Source organism: Rattus rattus, chromosome 2 (assembly GCF_011064425.1).
Source record: "Rattus rattus isolate New Zealand chromosome 2, Rrattus_CSIRO_v1, whole genome shotgun sequence".
Taxonomy (NCBI): Eukaryota; Metazoa; Chordata; class Mammalia; order Rodentia; family Muridae; genus Rattus; species Rattus rattus.
In genome coordinates, this window is record NC_046155.1 from 174,148,175 (window position 1) to 174,162,539 (window position 14,365).

General features: G+C 52.4%; 3 protein-coding genes across 5 annotated transcripts; 2 read left to right on the forward strand and 1 right to left on the reverse strand.

The window, feature by feature from the left end:
• Positions 1-258: 258 nt before the first annotated feature.
• Ube2m (ubiquitin conjugating enzyme E2 M) lies at positions 259-3,330 on the forward strand. The gene is made up of 6 exons (XM_032894453.1): positions 259-939; positions 1,936-2,030; positions 2,125-2,163; positions 2,257-2,360; positions 2,666-2,729; positions 2,817-3,330. The coding sequence occupies exons 1-6, from the start codon at positions 831-833 to the stop codon at positions 2,955-2,957; spliced, it is 552 nt and encodes a 183-aa protein (XP_032750344.1). The 5' UTR covers positions 259-830; the 3' UTR covers positions 2,958-3,330.
• A 119-nt stretch (positions 3,331-3,449) lies between these two features.
• Positions 3,450-6,333, forward strand: Chmp2a (charged multivesicular body protein 2A). Of its 3 annotated transcripts, none has more exons than XM_032894450.1 (6): positions 3,810-3,936; positions 4,516-4,729; positions 5,525-5,704; positions 5,780-5,910; positions 5,995-6,056; positions 6,131-6,329. In XM_032894450.1, exons 2-6 carry the CDS (start codon positions 4,562-4,564, stop codon positions 6,256-6,258), a joined length of 669 nt encoding a protein of 222 aa, XP_032750341.1. In that variant the 5' UTR covers positions 3,810-3,936; positions 4,516-4,561; the 3' UTR covers positions 6,259-6,329. The 3 variants fall into 3 exon arrangements, with proteins under 3 accessions (XP_032750340.1, XP_032750341.1, XP_032750342.1); XM_032894451.1 differs by having other exon boundaries at positions 3,920-4,068; positions 6,131-6,333; XM_032894449.1 differs by having other exon boundaries at positions 3,450-3,936; positions 5,525-5,910; positions 6,131-6,333.
• Positions 6,334-7,003: 670 nt separating this feature from the next.
• Positions 7,004-13,623, reverse strand: Trim28 (tripartite motif containing 28). Its single transcript, XM_032894454.1, has 17 exons — positions 13,000-13,623; positions 12,601-12,713; positions 12,244-12,376; positions 10,127-10,262; positions 9,938-10,054; positions 9,753-9,867; positions 9,478-9,624; positions 9,260-9,374; positions 9,056-9,162; positions 8,924-8,960; positions 8,792-8,840; positions 8,451-8,703; positions 8,039-8,358; positions 7,832-7,955; positions 7,662-7,748; positions 7,443-7,580; positions 7,004-7,356 (listed from the first exon to the last, which is right to left on the reverse strand). The coding sequence occupies exons 1-17, from the start codon at positions 13,343-13,345 to the stop codon at positions 7,183-7,185; spliced, it is 2,511 nt and encodes an 836-aa protein (XP_032750345.1). The 5' UTR covers positions 13,346-13,623; the 3' UTR covers positions 7,004-7,182.
• Between the last annotated feature and the right edge of the window lie 742 nt (positions 13,624-14,365).

Consider the following 14,365-nt stretch of genomic DNA (forward strand, 5'->3'; position numbering starts at 1 on the left):
CTGAGATCCGCATAAGTGCAATATTGAATAGAACCACCGAGAGTCAAACAGCCACTACCTGCCTGAATGGTTGCAAGCACTGCTTCCTACTCTACTGGGTGCGCATCCCAGGAAGTACCCGCTGGACCGCCAAATAGTCACCTCCACAAACGGAAATACCCGAGCTTAACCGAAGAACACCGAACCTCAAACTACAACGAGGAGCAAGCAGGGGGGTGGGGTGGGGACGCTCCAAGAGTTGCGCAGGCGCAGAGCGCAGCCGAGCCAGGAAAAACCGAAGCGGACAGACGACGGAAAGTGCCGAAGCGGCGGGGTGCCCGAGGCCGTTGCCGACCTCCGCATCGAAGCCGCGCCTGCCACGGAAGCTGAGCCTCCACCGGTACCCTGCGGTACCCTGCCGCCGCAAGCGCGGCTGCCGCCTCCTCCTTCCACCTCACCGCAGCCTCCTAGCAAAGGGAGCAAGTAGGCGGGAGAGCGGCGGACCGGTAAAGGCCGGCGTCCGCAGCCGCAGCGGGGACTCACAAGACCCGAGCGGAAGAGGGGGAGGAGGGCGCGGGGGCCGTAGCAGGGGCGGGGCCGAGGATAGCCGAGTCCTCCCGAGCACTTCCGAACACACCCGAGGTGCTAAGCCAGGCCAGAGCCGGACTACGGGAGCCGAGGCGGGCCGTGCGGTGGGCGCGGAGCAGCGCGGCAGGCCGGGCGGGCGGCAGCGGAGGAGGCCGCGGTAGCGGGTCCGAGGAGCGGAAGCGGCGCAGGCGGCGGCGGGGGGGCCGGGTGGTTGGGGTCCTGGCCCCTGCGGCGGCGGCTGCGGCGGCGGCGGCGGCGGCAGGATGATCAAGCTGTTCTCGCTGAAGCAGCAGAAGAAGGAGGAGGAGTCGGCTGGCGGCACCAAGGGCAGCAGCAAGAAGGCGTCGGCGGCGCAGCTGCGGATTCAGAAGGGTAGGGGTCGGGACCCTGCGTGCGAGGTCAGGGACCGTGGCGTGAAATTGCCGCCGCTGATATTTGGTATCGAGGGTCAGAGTTCGAGGTTGTGATACGGGACGGGGGGGTGCGGTCACTAGGGAGGGTCAGAGATTGGGGCCGAGTATGGGGCGTTGGGATACTTGGGCCTGGAGTGTTAGGGACCCGGAATCTGTTAGGGGAGGGGTATAGTTTGGAGAGTCAGAGGGGAACTTTGCTCTGGGTGACGGGCCGTGAAGATTGTGAAGGTTACGAATTAGGGATAAGTAGGAGACGGTTTAGTGTTTTATACTGGGGCTGGTGGTCCAGGATTCAAGTCCAGGGGTTCAAGCAGAGTGGTTTTGAGTTTGAGGTGAAGGGGGTAGAGAAAATGACAGGAAAAAAAAAAAAAAAAAAAGAAAAAAAAAAAAAAAAGTGTGGGTCAATTTAAGCTACCATGCTAGAAATCTCAAGGATCAGATGGGAACGTGGAGTAATCCGGAGAAGAGGGAGGACAGTGGAGGCTGGATACTTGATGGGAAGGTTGAACTTAGTGTTGTGGGGGGAGGTGTCATGGTCCTTGAATAGTGGTGAACTGGTAAACAGTCGTGAATGGAGATAGTGACTAGAGATAGAGAACTTCAGGTTTAAGGTACTCAGGGGTTCTTGGAAGTAAGGGTTATAGGAGTAGAGGTTCTTGGGGACTGTGTTTTGGGAACTTGTGGAGGACTTGGGGTTGGGGGATAAAGGCTTGCCCTTTCCCAAGAGATGGGCATCCAGTTACACTTGAAAATGCTTGTATGTGGGATACCGTGTATCCAGAAGAGTAGAGACTGAAAAGTGGAAAGAGTAGTTAGTCCTATGGAGTGAGTTAAAGCACAGCACACAAAGAGCACCTCAGGTCCAGGAGACCTTGGGGGTTCTACTGACACATGTCCAGACCTACCTCCTTTCTTCTACCTGTTTTCTCTCCCTCTCCCTGCTGTGCAAACCTAGACATTAACGAGCTGAACCTGCCCAAGACGTGTGACATCAGCTTCTCAGACCCAGACGACCTCCTCAACTTCAAACTGGTTATCTGTCCTGATGAAGTAAGAGTAAAACATGGCAGGATTCCCAAGAACAGTCCAGGGGTGGCCCCCTAAGAGCAGGATCTTTATGCATTCTTCCCCCTTCCTCTTACAGGGCTTTTACAAGAGCGGCAAGTTTGTGTTCAGCTTTAAGGTGAGTTTCCAGTGTGCAAAGGTAGCTCTGTGGAGAAGACTGGGGCATAGCCAAAACACCCTCCCATCTCATTTCTCTTTTTTCTGGAGCCAGGTGGGACAGGGTTACCCACATGACCCTCCCAAGGTGAAGTGTGAAACAATGGTTTATCATCCCAACATTGACCTCGAGGGCAACGTCTGCCTCAACATCCTCAGGTGAGGGCACTGCCTTCCTTTCCCTCCCAAGGCTTGCCTTCTAGGAATCCTCTCAGCCTTTGTGGATGCTGCATCCATCTCTGTCCTTGCCTTTATGGTCAGTCTGAGTTTCTGTCTTCCTTTTCAAGTTGTTTTTCTAGTGACCTGACCTTGGCTTTCTCCATGACCTGCCCTGTTCCACATCTTCCCCCTCACTCTTCAATGTTAATGGCCCTTCTATGGGCCTGACCTGTTTCGTGTTAGCAGGGCTTGTGGCAACCTCCCACTCACCAGCCCCTGATAACCTTGATGCTCTCTGCCCACAGAGAGGACTGGAAGCCAGTCCTTACGATAAACTCCATAATTTATGGCCTGCAGTATCTCTTCTTGGTAAGTAGGCATAGACATTTGAGGCTGAGGGCTTGTTGGCCATCTCTGCCTCTCTTGCCTGTTGACTTCCACTTGTACTGGCCACAGGAGCCCAACCCCGAGGACCCACTGAACAAGGAGGCTGCCGAGGTCCTGCAGAACAATCGGCGGCTGTTTGAACAAAACGTGCAGCGCTCCATGAGAGGTGGTTACATCGGGTCCACCTACTTCGAGCGCTGCCTGAAATAGGGTTAGCAATTACCCATCCCTGCCAGGGTTACTGGCCCAGGCATCCCCTGCAAATATTTATTGGGGGCCCAGGTAGGGTGTGTGGGGTAGCCTTGGCCCCTGCCTTGGCCTTGCCTCTCCTCCCTGTCACCTGCCCCTAGTTATTTTTTTTGACCACCACGTGATTATGGTCGGTGCTGCCTCCCCCGACCTGCTCAGCGATGGGAAATGAATTGGCTTGTTTAGCGCCCCCCCCTCCCGCTGGGTGCTGTCCAACCCCCCACTCTTGACTGTGGGGTAAGTGGGCAATGGGCCTGGGTCACCAGGCTCAAGCAACCCACCCCACCACCACTGGAGGTCCCACCAGGCTATTAAAGGGGAATGTTACTGCATGGCCTCTGCCTCTTCCTTCTGTGGGGTGGGAGGTACAAGTGAGGTCCACCAGCGTCAATAATGAAGATAAATTTGTGGCCTTGGGTTGGGTGGGACCACTCACTGGGATGAGGCGCAAGCAATGGAAGAATCGGCTAATTTCAGCTCCTGGCCCTTACACCAACATAAGGGAGCCTACAAGTCATTTCCAGGCTTGCCCCTTTATGCCATGTGTGGGCCCGCCAATTTGGTTCCTGCCAGGCACTTGCTAAGATACAATAAATGATCTGCCCAAAACTGGGTGGTGTATGGGCCTTCCAGAATGAAAAGCCAGTCCTGCTGCGCTCCCGCCGTGGGCCTGCGATGCTGGCTTGGGTGGGGCTTGTACCTTCTGCTGAGGTGCGGGGTCCTTTGCGCATGCGCTTTTGTGGCTGGCTGTGCGCGTGCGTACTAGCACTTCCCAGCATTCCTGGAGAGGGTGGGTCGTGTGACGTCAGATCGTTTAATCCGGAAACGGCGGCCGCAGCAGAGGCTACCGAACCGAGGGGTTGTCGTTGGTGGAGTCCCCAGACTTCGGAGGGAAAGGGGCGTGACCCGGAAGCGGAAGCCCATCCTTCTCTCGGCTCCGGTGAGTGGTCTCTGCTGAGCCACAGGTCCCGTTTGGGCGGCAGCGTAGGAGGGCTTTTAGGCTGGAGCATCGGATGCCGTGCGGTCCGCCTGTCCCTGCCCACATCGAGGTCTTCACCTCTGCCTGCTCTCGGTATGCAGGCTCAACACCCAAGACCTGCTCCGTGTCCCTGTCACGTCCTGAGCATAGAATGTCAGTTCTATCCCGGAGAGCTTTGTTTCCTTGGTATTCATGTCCATTACCCCACCTTAGGGCCCAACTTCCACCTTACATTTTAGAACCTACTCCATTTTATCCTCCCTTGTCGAGGGGGCCTCACAACTAACCCCTCCTCAGTACTCAATCACCTTGGCGTGCCCACTCAGGTTTGGTTCCCTGGAACCACACCCTTAAGTCGGAAACAGGCCTGCCCCATCGTCCATGGAAAGAGTAAAGGAACTGTGCCTGAGTCAATATATCTATAACTAGTTCTCGCCTGTTCTCACTGGCTACTCAAGCGTACCTGTTTCTACACCCTATCTTCTTATAAGACTGTTTCTGTCTTTTGCTGCCCTGGGCCCTGTACCCTACATCCTACAGCTAGGTCTGACGGCTGTCTTAGACCTGCTGGTGGAGTCCTACCACCATGGACCTGTTGTTTGGGCGCCGGAAGACGCCAGAGGAACTACTTCGGCAAAACCAGAGGGCCCTGAACCGAGCCATGAGAGAGCTGGACAGGGAACGACAAAAACTAGAAACCCAGGAAAAGAAAATCATTGCAGACATCAAAAAGATGGCAAAGCAAGGCCAGATGGTAAGTGTCTAGTGGTCAGGGGCTGGGACACAAAGCAAGATGTCATCTCAGACACTGTTGGAAGGATAACAGTGAAACAGAGTGCTTTGAGCAAAGTATAATGGTGAACAGGAATTTCCCAGTTTGGGGTGTCAGGGAAAACCCCTTCACAGATAGTACAAATGAGCTTCCAGAAAAGCTGGCCATCAAGCAGACAACAGCCAAATGTTACCAAGCCAAATAGCAAACAGAGAACAAAAGAGCTGAAGAGTGGTGGTGGACCAGACACAATTGTAGTATAAGCTGTGATGAATAGGCAAGAGTTAACCAGCCTTAGGCTAATGAGGATCAGAGATGGTTATTTCCGGGGGGGGGGGGCGCCTGCAACATTTAGGTAGGAAGTAGAAGCTAGACCCTGAATAGGTGATTCTAGATACAACCTGAGGTGAACTTTATTCAGTGGCAGACTCAGAATTTTGTGCATGTTGGGCAAGGCACAAAATATCCCTGGCCCAAAGTCATTCTTGATAGTCTAGAAGTCAAAATGGAGTAAAAAGGTTGTGGATATCCTGGAGATCAAAAGAAATAGGGACTGAGCCTAGGCCTTTTATGTGCATATTCCTACATGTCAGGACTAGGTTAATATTAATAGTCCCTGCATTAAGGGAGATTGAGGCAGAACTTGTCAATAGGCTACATGAGTGAAGGGTGAGATTTTGAAGAGGAGAGAAGAGATCTTCCATAAGTTTTCTGGACCACAGCAGGAATTAAAAAGTATAACCTCACAGCTTCATCCTTCTCTTGCCCACTCGGCAGGATGCTGTTCGAATCATGGCAAAAGACCTGGTGCGTACCCGGCGATATGTGCGCAAGTTCGTGTTGATGCGGGCCAATATCCAGGCTGTGTCCCTCAAGATACAAACTCTAAAATCCAACAACTCAATGGCACAAGCCATGAAGGGTGTTACTAAGGCCATGGGCACCATGAACAGACAGGTTTGTCCCTCCCAATCCACTTTCCCATCCCCATTGACCTTCAGGCAGGTCACTCACCCTCCCTGCTTCTTCCAGCTAAAATTACCCCAGATCCAGAAGATCATGATGGAGTTTGAACGGCAGGCAGAGATCATGGACATGAAGGAAGAAATGATGAATGATGCCATTGATGATGCAATGGGTGATGAGGAAGATGAAGAGGAGAGGTGTGGGACTTTTAACAGGAAGGCAAGAATATTTACCAGGCCCCTTAACCACTGATAGACCTGACAAGTTTTTTCTTTTTCTAGTGATGCTGTTGTGTCCCAGGTACTGGATGAGCTGGGACTGAGCCTCACAGATGAGCTGTCAAGTGAGTGTTCCAAATCCACCTATTTTCCCACCCAATGCTCAACCACAGCCCTTGACCCTCAACTCTCTCTGCAGACCTCCCCTCCACTGGAGGCTCACTCAGTGTGGCTGCTGGTGGAAAGAAAGCAGAGGCCACAGCCTCAGCCCTGGCTGATGCTGATGCAGACCTGGAAGAGAGGCTCAAGAACCTTCGCAGGGACTGAACACTCCACCTGGACTCAATGCCTAGGATCTTCATCCTGTCCCCCCTGTAATAAAGAAATTTGAACACTAACTTACCAAGGCTGAGCTTGTGACTAGTTACACTAAGACCCAAATTCCAGGTTGGAGTGAAGAGGATTCTGCTTAATACAAAGGGCTGAGAGCTACCAATCAGGTACAGGCTCCCCCACAACTAACTAGCACTAGAGACACCAGTTAGTATGTAACTTAAACCAGTGACCAAAGTGGGCTGGCAGCATCCAGATAATGCATACCTCCATCTAACACATTCAGTGAGGTGTTTAATACTAACAATCCATGACAACAGATGAGATTTAAGCTGGTGACTGTCTACCCAGTCTGAGATGTGGTGCTGTTATGGGACATAGCAAGGATAATAATTCAAGTGTTAATGCATACCTTCAATCCTGGCACCCTAGAGGTAGACAAATCTGAGTTAAAGGCCAGCCTGGTTTATAAGTTTCCAGGATAGCCAGACTCTGTAAAAACAAGAACCCCTTGAAAATCTACACACAACCCAATTTGAGTGTTAAGCTTTTGAGTAGCTGCAGGTCTAAATATGCTATCTGGCCACTGGGAGGCATATTGCACACCTGAGAACTCCAAGTCTCACCAGAGACTTGTACAAATAAATCTTTCACCCTGCCAAATGAGGTAAGGTCCCCTGTAGAGTATCATGCAGGCAGAGTCTAAGTCCTCAGGAACAGTCCCCAAACAGCTGAGGAATGAGCGACTGACTCAGTGAAGTTTTTATTAAATCCACAGAAGTAAAAACCATTTTGTGAGGAGGGACTGAGGGACGGGGCCAGCAAGAACAGGTAGTCAGGCCACCAGAGGAAGGACAGGGTATGGGTTGAAAATACAGAGACCAGAGCTGGACTGGGCTGACCACAAGAGCCCCAGCTTCAGGGGCCATCGCCAGGACCAGACAGCTCCTGAGAACTTAGGCCAGCACTGGGAAGGTTCAGTGGTGGTGGTTCTACCAGCACAGCAGAAAACTTGGTGTCACCAAAGGCATCATTCATTCGCGTCTCAAAGAAGCGCTGCAGGCCGATGATGGACTGAACATCTGCCTTGTCCTGGTCCAATTAAGAGTACACTGGTGAGTGGGTTCTGACTTTTCTTCCCCCTGCTGCCCCCTCCCCACTTCATTCTGCAGGCTCACCTCAGTCAGCTTATTGAACTGTTTGAACATGCGACCCACATCCTGGGCAAACTCCTGGGGGGAGCTATAAGGAGGTGACAGCTTCTCTTGGAGGCGAGCACGAATCAAGGTCAGGTCTAGGGTACCACCAGGCTGCTCCTGCAGGGAGAGACAACAGACATTGAGTGGGGCTACCAACTTCTTGACACCTGCAACCTCTCCTATTCTGGGACTACTCACCATGGAGAATGTAGAGTCAGTAGCCAGCTGATGCAAGGGGCGGCACGGTTCATGGCAGAAAAGGGCCAGCAGAACACGCTCACATTTCTAGACAGACAAGAGATATGAGAGTTGTAGCACAGAAGGCCTTAGCTACTGGGCCACCCAATACATGTGCATTCGGCCCTCACCCGCTGGTTGGCTGGTGAGAGTTTAGCTACCACACCAGTGCTATCTGCTCCATCCAAGCTAAGGCTTCCATCTTCCTCCTTTAGGTCAGGGAGCACGTGGCAGAGTGAGCAACTCCATTCCTCCCTAGGATGAAGAATAATAGGAGTTGTAAAAGATGATAACCAACCCTCCACGATCTATCTGATTCTGCCTGGCTTCACACATACCCTGGAACATCCTGCAGGGAAGGGAGGTGACAATCCAGGTGGAAGCAAAACTCGCACTGGTTGCACATGACCAGGTCACCTGGCTTCTGGCAGACACGGCAGATAGTGGCACTGTCATCCAGGATACCTGGCCCACTTACTGGGGCTGAGGTAACCTCAGGAGCTACCACCTCCAAGCCTGAGCTGGTACTGCCACTAGGTGAAGCTAGACGAGGTCCCTCAGCACCAGGGCCTTCAGTCAGAGCCATCAACACAGGCTTGGTTTCAGGCCCCTCAGGGGCAGCAGGAGGGGCTCCAATAGCAGCTTCTGTCTCTTCTTCCTGCAAGACAGTTTTGAGTGTTAATATCAAAATCTAGGGTGGCAGGTTTCACTCTCTAAGCATCATCCTGTATGTAATTAAGACAGGCTTACCTTGACAATGGCCATGCCAGGCAGGGGTGGGGCACCAGGGGCTCCTGGTGGCACAGTCCCAGCCTGGCCAGCGGCTGCTGCAGCAGCACCACGCTCAATAACAATCAGATTGTAGTCCTCAGTGGTGCTTCCAGGAAAGACCTTGAAGACTGGTGGCTGGCTATCAGAGGTGAGATCCAGATCCAGGCGTTCAAGGCTCACACGTGGCACCTTCCTCATGAGGCCACTTACTTCTCCCTCACCAGAGCGGGACCTGTTAGTATATCTTGTCATGAGCTCACATGCATCCCTACCACACCAATCCTGTACCCCCTGCTACTTCAATGGGTTGCCATACTTACCGCTTCATGCCTGATACATGTGGCTCTGCACTTGAGTACGGATCATCTGCTCAGAAAACAAAAGAGTTGGCAGAAAAGACAAAGACAGGGAGGGTACTTACCAAGCCCAATTTCCTAGGCAAAGCTACTTACCTGACCCAAAGCCATAGCCCTCTTGTACTTCCATGGGCTAAAGACAGAACAGAACATGTGCCATCAGCAGGGATAAGTAAACCCCCATGGCCCTCATTCCCTCTCCTTGGTTCCTCTCTCTACCCAGCTCACCTGGCTACTGCCAGAACCTTGCTTGCTTAGGGGGCCTGGGGCTCTTGGAGGAGCCATGGGCCCAGGACCCGTGGAGTTTGTACCAGGACGCTCAGCCACAATCTTACCTGAAGAAAAGAGAAACCCCATTAGGCACAATACTGCTTTGAATGCTCCCATGGTTGAGAGGAAAAAAAAAAAAAAGCAAAGGACTAAGTAACCTACCAAAGGCTTCAGCACTCTTGGTCCAAGCATTGAGATCCCACTGAAACTTCATCTCACCATGAGGCTCCACAGGATCCACAATCATTTTGAGGGCCCGATGCAGCTGGAAATAAATCTAATGGGACAAAAATGTAGCACATGAGCATAGTTGGCAACTTACAGGATCCCAAGGTGCTGAGGGGCCACCTAGCTGAATAATGAAGCCCACCACTACACACCAGCTTCTTAGAGAGCAAGAGGGCTGTATTGTTATCACTCTCCAAAGCCCAAGAGGCAAAGCGCAAAATGTGTTCCTGGTGCTTCTGGATTTTGGTCATGGTCCAGTGCTGACGCTCCAGACGTTCCTGCTGACCCTCAGTCACCTTCTGCAAGTCAAGGAAAACAGCCTCATTAAAGAAAGCAGAGCACTAGGAAGGATCCTTCTCCACCCTGGATACTGTCATGTCAGCCACCAGCAGAAGCAGACCAATACCATTTCAGCACTAAATTTTACCTGGGCATCATTGACCAGAACTCGTCCCCGCTTATTCAGCTCCTTCATGATCTGCAGAATGGCCATCTTGACATCAACCTGCACTCGCTTCTGCACATCAGACACCTGGCGGATCCTAATGGACAAGTCAAGTCAAGCCAGAAACCTTGCCCTGGGACCCCAATAGCCCTGGCACCGGAACTTACGAGCTTCGAACCTCCTTGGTGTTTTTCTGCAGTGTGGCATGTTTGTCCCCAAGACGTTTCACCAGTGAAGCCAAGAGTTTACGTTGGTTCCTCACTGCATCTTCCAAAAATTGGTACCTGAGACCACGAAAAAAAAGTGAGCCTGCATCCAAAATGGTATCCAACAACCCCCTACGCCTTGAGACTCACTGGTGGTCCTTGTGAGCATTGAGTTGGCAGTCCCGGCAAGTGAGCGTGTCACAGCTCTCACAAAACAGCACAAGGGGTTCATGCTTGTGCACATTACAATAGACTGTTCGTTCTCCATCTCGAGTCTTAGCAGGACCTAAGAAATAGGAATTGCCCTTAGTCACCTCCAACTCAAGCAGCAAAGAAAACAAACCCCTTATGACCCTATTCCAGCTTTTCCCAAAACCCTGGCCCATTTATTAAGACCATTATAAGGAATAAAAACAAGCTTATGAAAAGACAATCTCCTTACCATTTCTCAGTTATCTTTCCATCTGCCAATGAACCATTCCCAAATAAACAAGGTCCTGATGGCTCAGAGTACTTAACACCAGCACTTATGGTTAAAAATACTAGGGGTTGGGGATTTAGCTCAGCGGTAGAGCACTTGCCTAGCAAGCGCAAGGCCCTGGGTTCGGTCCCCAGCTCCGAAAAAAAGAAAAAAGAAAAAAAAAATACTAATCATATTATCAGTACCCAGGAAACAGAATGATCACAAGTTCAAGGTAAGCTTGAACTGCATATGGTGAATTAAAAAACAGACTTGTTGGACTGGAGAGATGGCTCAGTGGTTAAGAGCACTGACTGCTCTTCCAAAGGTCCTGAGTTCGATTCCCAGCAACCACATAGTAGCTCACAACCATCTGTAATGGAGATCCGATGCCCTCTTCTGGTGTGTCTGAAGACAGCTACAGTGTACTCACATTCCTAAAATCTTAAAAGACTTGATTCTACAGTGAAATGCTCAAAAGTCCTGAGTCCCAGGACTCAGGAGGCAAAAAAGAAAAAAACAAAGATCTGAGTTTGAGACCAATCTGATTTGCAGTGAGTGAGTTACAGGCCAGATGGACTAGTAGGAACTATATGCTGAGCTATCCTCTACCTATACAAAAAAGGCCTGGTGGGTCACAACTTCTCACAACTTTAAACCCAGCGCTTGGGGAGGCAGAGGTAGGTAGAATCTCTGCAAGAAGGCCACCCTGATTCCTGGCTTAGTGAGTTAAAGAACAGGATTATATACAGACCTTGCCTCAAAAATATATAAAAAAAAAGTTCTAAGATAGCCAGGGCGTAACAGAGAAACCCAGTCTTGAAAAGCGAAAAAACAAATGAACAAAAAAGGGCGGGGAACATGCACATTCCAAATGCCTATTTTAATCCCAGCACTTTGGAGCTGTGGGAGGGGCATAAAATGTTCAAGGCAAAACCAGGTGGTACACACCTTTAATCCCAGGGGAGAGGCAGGCAAATCTGAGAGGGTAGCCTCCTATACAGAGTTCCAGGACACCCAGGGCTATACACAGAAACTGGAGAGGGGTCCAAGGCCAACCTGAGCAGTGTCTCACCAAAATAGAAAAGTATGGACTGACCTATCAGTCCCTTTTCTCCCCAATGCTATTCCAATCCAGGCTGTATTAACCAAGCCCAAACTACATACCACTAGTAAGAGCAGTCCTCTTCCTATCACTCCTGACTTCTCACACCCGCCTTAGCAACTGCCTTCCACTACCACCTTAACAATGTCTTCCAAGTAGGAAGAAACTCACCATCACATCAGTCAGGACCAAACCCAGAAAACAAGGTATCAATCTGACCATAAGCTTTAGTTAGGAAGATGCTGAAGGCTTGCTGCTAAATTACTCCAGGACTCACCCTAAACAATGGCCTAAGAGTCTTAACTTGTCAAGAAATTCTCCCTGTTCAAAAGCCCTTTTTCAGCAGCTAAAGCCAGGTGCCAGAGAACATCCAAATCCAAGTCACTTCATCTTGCCTTCATTAGCTGCTTATGCTAATCGACCCACCACCAGGACCTACAACCTTCCCCTGGAGACTTCCAAGATGACCTTAGTTGAATCCCTAGTATTGACTTGTAGCAGGTGTTAAATAACCCTACACACCCTCTCTGCCTGTGGCCTTTCCCTTTCCAACTAGACCTCCAAATCCAAAGTCTGCTCCAGAATCAAAGCATTTTTGAGTTGTGTCAGGTTCCTAAAAAAACACCTTGTCCCATCCTGCAAGTATGCACTTTAGTCAACCAAGAAAGGGCAGTTCCAACAGCCTTCAAATCTTCAACATACCCGTGGAGCGCACAGTGTGATCCTTGGTGTATTTCACCCGCTGGTGAGCCTCCACACAGGTCTCACACAGTGGTTCAGAGCACTCCACACAATAGCTAGTGGCTGGGGCATTATCTTCACAGCTAGTGCAGCACTGTGAGTGAAGTAAAGGCGGGGGTTAGAACAGGCAGAACTATCCAACGGACCTCTATTTACTTCCCAGAAAACACAAACTAAATTTTATATAATGTATTCAAATCTGTACTACCCTTCCAGAGACTCAGACTGTTATGAACATACTATCCAAACTAGTTAAGCTGGTGAGAGGCTTCAGAAAAGATGCCTCCCTCTCTCAACAAGATATCCCAAAGGACATACCTGGTTAGCATCCTGGGAATCAGAAGAGGCCTTACTGCCACTATCACGCATAAAATAATTCTCCACGATGTCTTTGGAGTAGCACTGTTGTTTGCACACTGGACAATCCACCACTGCCAAGACAAGAATGTGTGAAAAAACTGTATGCTCACCTAAGCTATGCCCCCCACTCAAAAGTCGAGCCAGACACTCAGCTTTCTTGACGTCTCCCCCCACAGTCTGCATCTCGGTGTCCAGACCTGGTAACCGGCATTGCAAGCCGCCAGCACCCGTTCCCCGCCCCCTCTTAAACCAGCAGGCCTACTTAACCCTACCCGGGCCCCCATACTCTCGCACAGGCGCAGTCCCGAGCACGGGCTTCAAGGAGGGGGGAGGGGCACCTGGCCACCCAGTACTCACTAGCGCCGTCGCCCGCCGAGCCGCCATCCCCCGAATTATTAGCTGCGGCGGGTGTAGCGGGGCCAAGGCAGGCACTACAGGCCGAATGCAGGCAGGGCAGCAGCCGAGGATCCCGCTCAGGCCGCAAGCGCTCGCGACACACGCCGCAGTGCTCCAAAAGCTCCTGCGCCTCGCCACCGCCCCCCGCAGGGGACGACGCGGATGCCGAGGCCGCCGCGGCTGAAGAGGCTGCGGGGCGCTTTTCACCGCCCGCCGAGCCTTCTCCCGACCCTGGGCTACCAGAGGCCGCTGAGGCGGCCGTCGCGGCCGAGGCCGCTGCAGTCGCCGCCGCCGCCGAGGCCGCCATTCACACGCCGCCGGGGGTTGGGGGGCCGCCCAGGGGAGGAGGGGCACCTGGAGCCGCTGCGCAGGCGCAAGTGCGCTCGCCGCCAACGGCCAGGCAGCCGCCGATGCCGCGAGGCCGAGCGCCGCCACGCGTCTCCTGGGCCGACGCCCGCCGCGCCCCAGGCGCTGCCGAGATGCGGCCAAGCCGCTGGCTGCCGGCCTCTCTACAGACGACGGCGCCGCCACCCGCGCCGCCTCCTCCCTTGCTGCTGAGACTCGCGCCGCAAGAATTGCGAACAACCGCCCGACCGCGCGCCGCTCGCAGAAAGAGCCGCGGCCTGGAGGCGGGACAGAAATATCTGGCGCCGACGACGTCGCGCACGCGCGTTGGGCACCGCAGCCTGGGGGCGGGGCGCAGGCAGATTACGCACGCGCCAGGGCCCTCCCTTCTACTCGCAGCCGCCCCTCTAGGTCCAGGATAGCAAGACTACCGGTAGGAAATTCACCCGCGGAGTACGTGCGTGATGTCTCCCATGCCCACCGTACAGTGCACCGAGGCTTATTCCTCGCGTGCTGGAAAGCGCGAGTCGCGCAGAACCGTACCTTAGGCCCCGCCTCCTTAGCAGGCGTGGCGACGTCTGCAGCCGCAGCTTGGCCTATAGTCCGCGAAGAGGGGCGGGACAATCCGAAGAGGGCGGAGCCACGGCTGAGCACAGAGACCGAGCCCAGGTGGAGGGGGTGAGGGGGGTCTTTGGCAGGAAGTTCCCGCCGAGCCTGGAGGCGGTCTTAACCCAAACTTTTTTTTATTGTTAAACTCGGGAAGCGGAAAGTTGTCCAAGTCAAACCGCAGATCACAGAGAGGTACTGAGAAACCATTCTGTAAAATTCTGCCCAGTCTTTCGAAAGCCTCTTCTGTTTTAGTCCTCTGCTATTCTGGTTTTAGTGGGTTTTTTGGAGGTGGGAGAACTGAACATCTAACGCGAAGGAATAAAAGTTGGATCTGAGTGATGAATCTTATCTGAGGGAGAAATAAGACCTGGGG

Coding starts and splice junctions, on each gene's coding strand:
- Trim28 (XM_032894454.1), bottom strand. CDS start 13,345: ATGGCGGCCTCGGCGGCGGCGGCGACTGCAGCGGCCTCGGCCGCGACG. Junction 9,625..9,752: donor TTCTGGTCAATGATGCCCAG/GTAAAATTTAGT, acceptor CTTGACTTGCAG/AAGGTGACTGAGGGTCAGCA. Junction 9,163..9,259: donor CAAGAGTGCTGAAGCCTTTG/GTAGGTTACTTA, acceptor TCTTTTCTTCAG/GTAAGATTGTGGCTGAGCGT.
- Chmp2a (XM_032894449.1), top strand. CDS start 4,562: ATGGACCTGTTGTTTGGGCGCCGGAAGACGCCAGAGGAACTACTTCGG. Junction 5,911..5,994: donor GAGGAAGATGAAGAGGAGAG/GTGTGGGACTTT, acceptor TTCTTTTTCTAG/TGATGCTGTTGTGTCCCAGG. Junction 6,057..6,130: donor CCTCACAGATGAGCTGTCAA/GTGAGTGTTCCA, acceptor CTCTCTCTGCAG/ACCTCCCCTCCACTGGAGGC.
- Ube2m (XM_032894453.1), top strand. CDS start 831: ATGATCAAGCTGTTCTCGCTGAAGCAGCAGAAGAAGGAGGAGGAGTCG. Junction 2,361..2,665: donor GTCTGCCTCAACATCCTCAG/GTGAGGGCACTG, acceptor CTCTGCCCACAG/AGAGGACTGGAAGCCAGTCC. Junction 2,730..2,816: donor GCCTGCAGTATCTCTTCTTG/GTAAGTAGGCAT, acceptor TACTGGCCACAG/GAGCCCAACCCCGAGGACCC.